At 48.8% G+C, this 12,273-nt stretch overlaps 1 protein-coding gene across 1 annotated transcript in view; it reads left to right on the top strand.

Moving 5' to 3' along the window:
* Polr3gl (RNA polymerase III subunit G like) overlaps nucleotides 1–5,591 on the top strand; it is a 17,822-nt gene extending 12,231 nt beyond the window's left edge. The window contains exons 2-8 of the mRNA XM_031374893.1: nucleotides 598–764; nucleotides 1,080–1,209; nucleotides 1,923–1,991; nucleotides 2,370–2,426; nucleotides 2,760–2,833; nucleotides 2,940–3,053; nucleotides 4,325–5,591. Of these exons, the coding sequence (XP_031230753.1) occupies nucleotides 639–764; nucleotides 1,080–1,209; nucleotides 1,923–1,991; nucleotides 2,370–2,426; nucleotides 2,760–2,833; nucleotides 2,940–3,053; nucleotides 4,325–4,411 (657 nt within the window). The 5' untranslated portion in view covers nucleotides 598–638 and the 3' untranslated portion in view covers nucleotides 4,412–5,591. The remainder of the gene's footprint in view (nucleotides 1–597; nucleotides 765–1,079; nucleotides 1,210–1,922; nucleotides 1,992–2,369; nucleotides 2,427–2,759; nucleotides 2,834–2,939; nucleotides 3,054–4,324) is intronic.
* The last annotated feature ends 6,682 nt before the right edge of the window (nucleotides 5,592–12,273 follow it).

Raw genomic sequence — 12,273 nt, 5'->3', positions numbered from 1 at the left:
CAGAAATCCACCTGCCTCTGCCTCCCAAGTGCTGGGATTAAAGGCGTGTGCCACCACCGCCCAGCCTGAGACATGATTCTTGCTCTTCATCCCTCAGTGGCCTGGAACTCTATGTAAACCAGGCTAGCCTCAAACTGATAATCCTCCTGTCAAGTACAGGGCTGGGATTACAGGTTTGTGGTATCATTCCTAACTTTATGTTTTATTTATTTTTTAATTAATTAAGTATATTTTTTATTTATTTTGCCTTTTTTTGAGACAGGGTTTCTCTGCATAACCTTGGTCATCCTGAAACTCATTCTGTAGACCAGGCTGGCTGGACACTCAAAGTAATGCCATCCCCTGCCTCCCAAGAGCCAAAACTAATGGCGTGCACCTCCACTGCCCGGCACATTAACTTTTTTAACTGTCACAGAAAAAGGATCTGGGATGTAGCCCAAAGGTAGAGAACTTGTCTAGCATGAGAAAAGCCCTGGGTTTGAAACCGGGGCACAGAGGAAAACGTCACCTGCCGTAGAACATCATGTGCCGTGCAGCTTCTTGGCCTCATGTCTCTTCTAGTATACTTCTTTATCTCTTTGTTTTTGTCTTTATTAGGTTTTTCTCACTGGATCCCTGCGTATCCAGGCCCCTCCACCATGGCCAGCCGGGGTGGGGGCCGGGGTCGTGGCAGAGGCCAGTTGACCTTCAACATGGAGGCTGTGGGCATTGGGAAGGGTGACGCTTTGCCTCCACCCACTCTCCAGCCCTCTCCACTCTTCCCTGTGAGTGTCTCCCTTCCTTCCTTTCCTAATCCTCCCACGTGCCCCCCACTGAGCCCATGTGAGCACAGAATCCTCCTGGCCCATCGCAAGCCATCCACACCTTGATTCTCTCTGTAGTCATGCCCCACGGGAGGTGGTTTCCAGGCAGGGAACTGTTTTATCTCCACTCTTCATGCCTTCCAGTTTCCAGCTCTCAGAATGCCCTCCATCTTCTGGCCCTCCCATTCTTACTGAGAACCCTGGATTTTACTTGGGGGAAAGGCCCTTCGAGGTTTTTAACTGCAGTACTCCTGACTAACCACTGTACTTCCTCAGCCCTTGGAGTTCCACCCAGTGCCTCTGCCGGCAGGAGAGGAAGGAGAGTATGTCCTGGCACTGAAGCAAGAGCTGCGTGGGGCCATGAGGCAGCTCCCCTACTTCATCCGCCCAGCCGTCCCCAAGAGAGGTCAGTAGAAAGGCTAGTGTCATGTTTAGGCCTTCTTCTGTAGGCAGTGCCCGTGCTAGCACACTTGGGGCCAAAGAGGCCTAGGAAGTTTACTGTCTAATGGAGAGAGCCTTAAATGTCCCTTCTGTGTCTGAAATGTATCACCTTATTAGAGATTTGAGTTGAACCTTAATCTCGGGGCTAGTGGGACATATAAAACATTAGCATTTAGTTCAAATAGGGGAGTAGGGTACCAATACATTTCCAGTTCATTAACTGGAGAGACCTTGATGCTGGGCCTCTGAGCACTCCGCCTATGCAAAGCCTTCTCCCCATTCACTATCGAGAACAGGAGACTGGAGAAGGCAGCACTGCTGGCCGACTTGGGAGGGTGGATATTGGTCCTCGGTGAGAAGTCCTGACACTGACAGTGGATGCTTTTCTGCCGAGTCCCTGGGAGCTGAGGGATCAGAGGTGGAAGACTCACCAGGCTAAGCCCGTTAGTGAGGGGGAGACAGAAGACTGAACCCTGGTTCTTATCCCCGGACATCCTGTCCAGGGGAGCACACTGCTTCTCAGAAGAGGCAGGCTGGAGAAGAGGCAAGGCCTACGCTCAAGCGGGCAGCAGTGGGCTCTGGCCTTAGAGTAAGGCGACTGATAGATAAGAAGGGCAGACCCTTAGGAACGGATGTCCTAAGGGTAAAACTCTGACTCGTGGGCTCTGACCCCCCCAGATGTGGAACGTTACTCAGACAAGTATCAGATGTCTGGGCCAATTGACAATGCCATCGATTGGAACCCTGGTAAGTGACTGGCCCTCTCCGAATGCCCTTCTTTCAGGTTCTTAAGGTACCTCAAACCGTCACCCCCCCCCTTTCCTATACAACATCTAAAAACTAGAGTTTTAGATGTGCTCTGCAACACTCTCGGGTTCTACGTGAAAGCCCTATTTATAACAACAGTGCCCACCTCTCCAGAGGTGTCCAACCTACAATGTTATTATGAAAATCTTCAAACCAACTCCTTCCTTCCTTCCTCCCTCCCCTTCCTTCCTTCCTTCCTTCCTTCTTTCCTTCCTTCTTTCCTTTTAAACACTCCCCTTCCCCTTTAGCACCAGCCATCACTCCCAGAAGCCCCCTGCCAGTCAGGGTCCTGCTGATTTTCACTCCCACTCTTCCCAGATTGGCGGCGACTACCCAGTGAGCTCAAGATTCGAGTGCGGAAAGTCCAGAAGGAGCGTGAGTGACTCTGCAGAAGGTTAAGGTCTTGTCAGCCGGTGCCACAAATGACCACACGAGGGCAGCAGACCGCCACATTTGCTGCCAGAGACCACATGAGGGCAGCAGAGTGCTGTGTTTGCTGCAAGAGGGTGGAGTAGGCTCAGCTAGGATGGAGGGAGAGATGGCTCAACTGATAGAGACATCCCTAGGACCCACATGTTGGAAGGAAGAATTCATTCTAACTTCCGCGTGTGTGTCACACACACACACACACATTAAATTTAAAAACCAGAAAGAAAGCTAGTTAGGACATGTGCTTCCTAAGGACTCACTTTTTGATCCTCCAAACAGGGACCACCATTATCCTTCCCAAGAGGCCCCCTAAGAGCACAGACGATAAGGAGGAGACGATACAGAAACTAGAGGTGAGGAGGAAGCGCGATAGACAGCTGGCCTCCCGCTCCCTTAGAGCCTCACTTCTCCCCGCGTTCCCGGGGTGTGAGTTTCTCTTCCTATTCATCCTCACATGAGACTCTAGAGAAGAAGGAGGAGGAAGTGACTTCAGAGGAAGATGAAGAGAAAGAAGAAGAGGAGGAGAAGGAAGAGGGGGAGGAAGAGGAGTACGATGAAGAGGAGCATGAGGAGGTGAAGGGGGCTCTGCTCCTCCCCGCCCTGCCCCCTCCTTTCTCCCTCACAAGTTGTGGGCTCACAACTCTTTTTTTTTTTTTTTTTCAAGATTTTGTTGTTGTTGTTTTATTTTTTGTTTTGGTTTTGGTTTTGAGACAGGGTCTACTATGTAAGCCAGGCTGGCCAGGAACTCCCCAGGAATCCCCCTGCTTCTACTTCCTGCTGTTAGGATTACATGAGTACGCCTCCAGACTTAGCATCCAAGGCTGTATGCTTGTATAACAAGCGTGTTCTGGTGCCTGAGGAGGCCTGAAGAGGGCCTCTGAACCCCTGAAACTGGGAGTTACAAGCAATTGTGAGCTGCCCAACTTAGGTTGCTGGGAATCTGAACGTGGGTCCTCTGGAAGAGCAACAAAGGCCTTTAATATCCCAGCTATCTTTTATTCCATGTGTTCATGAGTCTGTCCGTGTGTGTGTACGTGCACATGCATGTGTCATGGCAAATGTGTGGCGGTCAGAAGACAACTTGTGGACGTTGGCTCTCTGCTTTTCCCATGTGGGTTCTGGTTATTGAACACGGGTCCTCTGCTTGACAACAAATGCCGTTTGGACTGAGCCATCTCACTAACCATGGGCTCTCAGCTCTTACCCGGGAGACATTCTCAGAGAGCTGCAGTATCAGCAAAAGGCAGACGCCTTTCTGCAGTTCATCTATCCCTGGCCTATTCTCAAAACACATAACATGGCAGGTGATGTGGCTCAGAGAGCAAAGGGGCTTGCTACCAAGCCTGATGATCTGAGTTCAATCCCCAGAACCCACATAGTGGAAGGAAAGAAGTGACCCCTGCAAGTTGTCCCCTGACCTCCATATGTGCACAAGGACACACATACATACCCACATATAACGCACATATACAGGCAAACAACTAAATAATTTTAACTTTTATAACATGGAGCTGGAGTGATGGCTCATAGTTAAGAGCACGTGCTACTCTTTCAAAAACTCAAGCTCCATTCCCAACATCCACATGGCGGCTCACAACCACCTGTAACTCCAGGCCCTGGGCATCTGATGCCATTTTCTGGTCTCTGAGGGTTCCAGGCATGCAAGCAGTATACACATACATGCAGTCAAAACACCTATACACATAAAAAGTAAAATAAATTTACAACAGCTGGCAGGGGTGCCCCAGACCTGGAAAGGTTGTATTTGGGAGGAAAGAGTCTGGAAACGAAGAGAAGAGAGCTCGGAAATTACTCCCAATCTTTGCTTCTTTTTTACATTTCAGGAAACTGATTACATCATGTCATATTTTGACAATGGAGAGGACTTTGGAGGGGACAGCGATGACAATATGGATGAGGCCATATACTGAAAACTGGACCATAGACTGAAAACCTAGGCCATAGATTGAAAGCCTGGGCCCATATATCATTCTTGATTTGACATACAGGAACTAAATGTCCCTATTTACTTAGGGTTTTTCCTGTTTTTGTTATTATTTTTGAGAGAGGATCTCATATAGCTCAAGCTGGCCTGGAACTCAGTATGTAGCTGAGGCTGCCCTTGAACTTTTGATCCCCCCACCTCCACCTCCCAAGCCTTGAGATTACAGGGATGCACCACCACACCAGACTTACTAGTATTTACTTTTGTTGAGGAGAAATTATTTAGTCAGAATCCGGGTGACCTGTGTGATCCCCTGGGGGTTGTGATGCGCAGCAATTGACAGTTTAGGGGATACTTGGGGTGGAAACAATCAAGAGGAGCAAGACATGTTTTGTACTTTTAAATAAAATGTTTGTATTTGTCTCTCTAACAGAGTGACATGTACTGGGAATGGGCTGGAGGAAAGGCTGAAGGGGGTGTCCAGTCAAGCCATTCTTACCCCCTGCCCCGCCCCCTTTCAGAGGACTGAATTTACAGCCTTGCATATGCTAAAGGAGCGTTCTATCACTGAGCCATATCCCCAGCTCTTTTTATACATTTATTTTAGAATTTTTAGACAGCGTTTTTGCTAAGTTTCCTAAGCTGGCCTTGAACTAACCCCCTTGTAACCCAAACAGGCCTGAAACTGTCTCAGCCTCCCACGCTGTGGTCCCAGGCTTGTGCCACCAGTGTCAAATCTTTGCTTGTCCAGTATGACACTAGCGGGTAACCGCCTTGACTCTTGACCTTTACTTCTCAGCCCTCCCGTGGAGGATATTCAGGAACTCATCTGTAATGCTGTCTGAAAGCACTGCTGGGAGAAAGCATAGGCTCTCCCACAGACTACCCGAGCCTTTGGCCTCCAGCAGCACAGGGACATGAGCCTGCATATTCAGGCGCATTCACCAGGGCGCCAGCCCTCTCCTTTCTCACACTTGACCTTGATCGCGTCCTTATTTACAAAGAGTGATTGCAGCTATTTTTGTGCAGGGAGTCAAGAAAGCCAGGGGCCCGAGAGAGAGGAGTGACTCACTGCTTTCAGCTTACATGGTTCTTCCAGGACCTGGAGAGCCCACTTTGAAAGGCATATTTAGGGATCTCCCTAAATATACTGTTCTCTACCGACAGCCGGGGTGTGGCTTGCAGCTTCATTTTTTTGTTGTTGTTCTTTCCTTTGTGGAATCAAGTTAGCCTTTCTCACTCCACTTTGGGGAGGGGGTAGGCGGTGTTATCTTCCAGGAAGTAAGGAGGGTGGGGAGAAAGGGAGTGATTTCGGGACACTCAGCTCTAAGAGAGGCTTCCTCGCCCACACAGCGCTCCCTTGGGTGAGGTCACTTCCCTGGGCTCTGATTGGCTATTGAGTAAGCCTTCCTCGAGCTGATTGGTTGCATGCACTTGACATGCCACAGCCACGAGTAAGTTGCGTGTCCAGTATAGAAACAGAGTAAGGAGAACTGCATAGACATCTGCGATGCTACCACGGGAGGCCCCACTGAGAATTTCAAAGCCTAAAGATGGACTGTGGGAGAAGCGTCCAATAAACTTGCCAATCACTTTTAGACAGGCCGACCGAATTTCCTACAGCATCGAGGGTTAGAGAGCCGAAATTCAAGGTCAGGTATTTCTGACCCCATTGTATAGGGCTAAGAGAGGCTTAGACTCCGTGGAGGAAAAGCACCTTAAAGGCCTCGTTTAAATGTGGTGGCAAGTGTTAGGATAGAAACCCGGCCAAGAAAACGGAGACGGGAACAAGAATAGAAATGAACATTCCAGAGTTATTGAGCAATTTGTGATGATTGATGTGTTTCCTTTTCTAGCTCTCTGAGGTGAGTGAAGGGTGGGGCCGGGAGACTTGTCCCTGGGGTTTCCCACAGTTCTACAGCCAGGGACTGAAGCTAGGGAGGGAACAGCAGAAAACAAAAATCCTGAAAGGTTTAGTTTGTTTATTTTTTTCTGTTGTCTTTCCCCACTTTGTCCCCTGCACACATAGTGGAGGGGAGACACCACCCTACCCCTCATTACTTAAATCCAGGTCTGTGTTGAGAGACACTGCCACTAGCTAGCCCACCTGATGCTCCTCTGAAAACTCCATTTTTTTTTTTTTTACACTTCATTTATTTGGCCAAGGGTGTACAAAATGGCTTGTGTGGGGAGCCCAGAGGACAGCTTGCTGGAATCAGTACTCTCCTGCTGCCGAATGGGTCTGGGGACTCACATTCACATCATCCGGCTTGGAGGCAGGCACGGTCTGAGCCATCTCACATCTCTGGGAGCTTCTTAGTGGGAACAAAGATCCCGAACTAAAGGTGGCAAAAAGGGCAGGAAACTAATCCCCACCCATCTTTCCGTACTTACGCCTCTTCACGTCCCTTTTCCCATGGTGCAGGGGAAAGGAGGACAAAGGTTGGAATGACCACTTGGGATCAGTCATACTGTCTCAAAGACAAAGTGTCATAAACATCAGGCCATTCTTGGACTCTGCCCTGCCTGGACTATTGCCTTCCCTGGCAGGTGACCTTGTTGGACAAAGCCGGTGACACGGGACCCAGCAGCTTCCCCAGATTCCTAATCAGTTCCAGGCTTGAGCTAAACTATTTCCACTGACCTTTCCCCAACTTCCCACAAGCACTACCAAACAGGCAGAGGCTGGATGGAGCCTAAGTCCAGCAGGCAGGGTCAAAGCTACTCTTCCTGGAGAGGCAGGCAGAGTAGCAGTTGCCACCTTGCCTACAAATTTACATCAGACTCAGTCAGTGATTGCCACCTGCGGGTACACAATATCCATTAGGAACAGTTTTTATTGTCTAATTGCTCCTATGCCTGGGCTGCAGGCTAAGTTTTACAGCAGGAAATCTACTCTCCCTGACCCATGTTCCACACTACCCTCCCAGGCCTCGTCTACTTGGGCAGGACTCCTGAAATGGGGAGTCTGTGAACAGGCACGAGGACTCAGTGTGGTTTAAGGGAGGACCAAAGACAGATCTGGATGCAGCAAGCAGTTTAGGTTGAGAGTGGAGAGCAAAAGAAACTGGAAGACTAGAAAGCAGGTGGATGGAGAGATTAGGCACCTGTAGTTTGTTGTGGAAAAAGTAGAATTGGTTTCTGCAACTTACTTTTATGGTGGTTTGAACTTTGAAAGTAAAGAAGGGTGTGGGCTGGTCAAGAATGAAGCAGGGTGTGAATTGGGGGCATAGCTCAGTAGATAGAGCACTTGCCTAGCATACACAAAGTCCTAGACTGTATCCCCGACACCACATAACTGAACATAAAGACATATGTATAGGGATCTGGTGAGATGGCTCAGTGGGTAAAAGCACCGACTGCTCTTCCGGAAGTCCTGAGTTCAAATCCCAGCAACCACATGGTGGCTCACAACCACCCGTAATGAGATCTGACGCCCTCTTCTGGTGTGTCTGAAGACAGCTACAGTGTATTTATTTATAATAATAAATAAATCTTAAAAAAAAAAAGACATATGTATTTATATATTTTCCCTTGGCTATATGGAAAATTTGGGGCCAAGCTGGAGCACAGGAGACACCATCTCAAAAGAAATAAAAGAATCAAGAAGCTAAGTCAAGGGAAACGGTGGTCATCTCAGATAGGCAGAGCATCGTCTCAGGGCTTCGGTTTCTTTACTCCACAGTCTCGTACCCTTTGGAAAGTTGTGTGAGGGCTCCATGTCTCAGTTTCTTCATGTCTGATCCATGAATCTGGACGAGTTGTCTCCTGAGACCCCTTACTCCACAGTAAGGTTGGTGTGGACCCACTTGCAAAGACACAAATAGTACTGGGACTCCAGACATTGGCTTGGTCCAACAAGGTCACCTGCCAGTAAAAGCAGGAGTCCAGGCAGGGCAGAGTTCAAATATGACTTGATTTGTATGACATTCTGTCTTTGAGGCAGTACAACTGATCCCAAGTGGTCACTCCAACCTTTGTCCTCCAAATGGCGGGACATGTCCCCGTCTCGCCAAGCTGTCACTTGATCCCCTTGATCTTCCCACCTCATTTTCGGCCAAGCAAGCTAAAGATACCTCAGGCCCGTGGCCAGTTGTTTCCAAGAACCTTTGCAGCCAGGGTATCTGGGGACCAGCAATTCCTGCAACTAGTAAGAAAGCAGAAAAGCCTTGTAACGGAGAGTTCAAGGTTACAACCTGCAAGTCGGGAGTCATGTCAAGGACACCACAGAGATTTCTGACGAAAGAAGCGGCTGCACGTACAGGTCCTTCCTATCTGTCCTTAAATAAGCCTGGCCAGAAGGTGAGGAGATAAATGAGCTAGACAGGAATAGTTCAGTTAGGTAATCTGGCCAGGCTAGTGTGACCTTTTCTCCACTGACTTTTCCCCTACTGAGACCCATATTCCCCCAAGGAAATCACAAACATAGAAGTTTGAAATCCCAATGCAGAATTCTAGTTTCTAGTATAACCACGGAGAACGCTTCGCCTCATCTGATAGGATTTAATGTGTGTCTTTTGTCAGCTGCCTAACTATAGCTACCCAGTGGGAATTAGTAGGCACACACTGACCTCACCCCAACAGCACGACCAGGGGGGTTAAGGTTCCCAAGACCACAGAGTCTGTGCCTATTTTCTATTCAAACCGCCTCCTATCCCAGGATTATCAGCCATGGGCTGTGCTTCCTACAGCTCAGACTCCTTCCCACCCCCCCCCCCCCCCCCCCCAGTGGACACAGTCCTATGGTTCTCCCTCTCTGGACTTATGGTAAAGAAGGGGAACAGATCTAAATTCAGCTTGTCCCCAGCATCCTGTTATCAGCGCCTGCCAGGAGGAGCTCACAGGAGGAGCTCAGTTAAACCCATGTTTGTATTTGGCTTTGTTCCCAACAGGGACTTGGGTGGCCCAGGCTGGCCTTAAACTTGATCGTGTAATACTCAAACTCCTAATCCTTCTGCCTCCATCTCCCAGGTGCTGAGATACGAGGCACACACCACTACTTCCGTTTTGCTTTTGTTTTATTTTATTTAAGAGAGGGAGGCCTGGGATTCATTGTGGCGTGCAGGCTAATCTCAGACATGGAATAATCCTCCTGCCTCAGCTTCCAAAGTGCTGGGATTGCCAGGCACAGTAGCTCATGCCTTTAATCCCTGTACTTGGGAGACAGAAGCAGGTGGATCTCTGAGTGAGTTAGAGGCCAGTCTGGTCTACAGAGTGGATTCCAGGACCACTAGAGCTACATAGTGAGACCCTTTGTTGGAAAAACAAACAAACAAATCAACAAAAACAACCACCATCCCCCCCAAAAACAATTAAAGTGCTATAACTATAGTTGTGCGCCACCACACTTGGTTTATTCCTATCTTGGTGTGAGTTTTTTGTTTGTTCATGTGCATATGTGTGCTCCTGCATGTCTGTAAATATGAAGGGCAGAAAGCAGCCTAAAGTGCTATTCCTCGTGTATGGTGCACTTGAAATAGGTTAGGGTGGCTGGACATTGACCCCAGCAACCTGCCTGCATCCATGTCCCCAATCCAGGGATTGTACAGAATAGATACCACATAGGTCCTCAAACTTGCACAGCAAGCACCTTATTGACTGAGCCACCTCCCCAGCAAGCACCTTACTGACGGAGCCATCTCCCAGGAAGCATCTTGCTGACTGAGACACCTCTCCAGAAAGCACCTTGCTGACTGATCCATCACCCCAGCCAGCAGCTTGCTGACTGAGCCATCTCCCAGCAAGCACCTTGCTGACTGAGCCATCTCCCAGCAAGCACCTTGCTGACTGAGCCATCTCCCAACAAACACCTTACTGACTGAGCCATCTCCCAGCAAGCAGCTTGCTGACCGATCCATCACCCCAGCCAGCAGCTTGCTGACTGAGCCATCTCCCAGCAAGCACCTTACTGACTGAGCCATCTCCAAGCCTTCTTCATGAATTTTCTGAGACAGGATCTCTAGTTGGTCTCAAATTTGAGAGCCTTCTGGCTCCTGAGTGCTGGGTTAAGATTACACGTTTGTGCTACCACATCCAGCAACGAAAGCCTGTCTTTGTCTTAACAAGCACAGGGAATTGTGAGATAGAGGCAGGGCAAGGGACAGCCAAGAGGTCAAGATCTCTTAGGTTACATAGTGAATTTGAGGTCAGCCTGGGCTGTAAGAGACCCTGTCTCAAAACACACACATACACACACACACACACACACACACACACACACACACACACACACCAAACAAACAAAACCAGAAGGGAAGAAGGCTATCTAAATCGGATGTTTTTCTTCTCGTGGAGATGCCTCCCACAGTCCCCTTTGGACGGGAAGGAAGCCTCGTTGTTCTTTTTCCTTTTGCCCTGCTGTGGCCTCGGAGGCAACCATTTTGAGAGGAAACTCCCTATTCCAGTAAATGCTTTTGCCAGGCCACAGTGGTGAAAGGAAGTAAGCAAAGATGGGCGCTCTGTGGGAGAGCCAATCCCTCGCTAAGAGAGAGAAGCAGCCCTTCGCAAAGCTCCTTCCCCCAGGCCTCCCTCCTGGCACCCAGAGAACTTTTTCCTGCCTGACCATACTTGGATCTGGCTGCTCTCAGCCCCTCACCTCTCCCTTACTTGGCCTGGATCCTGTTTTGAGTCTTGCTTTCCAGCCCAAGCCACCATGTTCACACCTGCCCCGGGTGTCAGTGGCTCTACAAACCTCTCAAGGAGATGTTGGGGGCCTGGCCAGGAGAAGTGGCTGTACAATAGAGATCTTTAGACTTATCCTTGAAGTCCTCAGGACGCGTCACATAATTTTCCTCTTGTATGTATGTATGTATGTATGTATGTATGTATGTATATATGTATGTATGTATGTATTATGCATGTATGTAGTATGTATGTGACAAACAAGGCCTTATGTAACCCAGGCTAACCTGGAACTTGCTATGCAGCTGAGAATAGCCTTGAACTCCTGATCCTCCTGCCTAAGCTTCCCTGGTGCTGGAGTTTTCCTCCCTTGGTTTGGTGTAAACGCAGGCACATTTGTGCTATAGTGTGCACATGGAGCTCAGAGGACAACTTTGCACAGGCTCCAGGGATTGAGCCCAGGTCACCAGACTCACAGATGCTTTTACTTCTGAACTGTCTAATCTTTCTCCTGTCCCCTCTCTCTCCCTCTATCTCTCTTTCCTCCTTCCTTTTTTCCTTTCTTTCTTCTTCTCTCCCTTCCTTCCTTCCTTTCTTCTAACAGTGTCTGGAAGTGACCTGTTATATCTTTGCTTGTAACAGTTAATCCTCCTGCCTCAGGCTTCTGGGATTTCAGGAGTGCAGTGCTACACCAGGCCCCTAAAATGTAACAATATAGTTTCTAAATGTTCACAAGCAATTCAAACTTTGGCTTCTAAATATCTGCAAGCTGCGTTAGCTAGTGTTCTGCCTCTGGCTTAGCATTTCCTCTGTTGTGCCCTGTTTTGTCAACTTCAGCTAAAATCAGCATACAGGAAGAGAACCATGAACCACAGCATGTTTGAGCTAGGACTCTATGGCAAGCCAAAGTTCCGTCTTCCTGCAGGCTTCCCAGCACTTGGAGTACCTGTGCAGAGGACTCCTCCCTTTACCACAGAACAGGATATAAAGTATCAGAAGAGGCGCTGGGACACAGAAAGAGACAAGGGGAGAGGAGGGTGAAGTCTTAGGGGTTGGCAGGGTTTAAAAAGGGTTGGTGTGGTTTAAAAAGAAGGAAAAGTGCGGGGTAGTAGTGGTGCATGCCTATAATCACAGCACTTGGGAAGCAGAGGCTGTGTCTCTGAGTTCGAGGCTAGCCTGGTCTATAGAGTTCCAGGACAGCCAGGGCTACACAGGAGAAACCCTGTC

The sequence above is a fragment of the Mastomys coucha genome, unplaced genomic scaffold (assembly GCF_008632895.1).
Source record: "Mastomys coucha isolate ucsf_1 unplaced genomic scaffold, UCSF_Mcou_1 pScaffold16, whole genome shotgun sequence".
Classification (NCBI taxonomy): Eukaryota; Metazoa; Chordata; class Mammalia; order Rodentia; family Muridae; genus Mastomys; species Mastomys coucha.
Note: the sequence above shows the minus strand (reverse complement) of the source record. Positions and strands in the feature narration are given on the sequence as shown.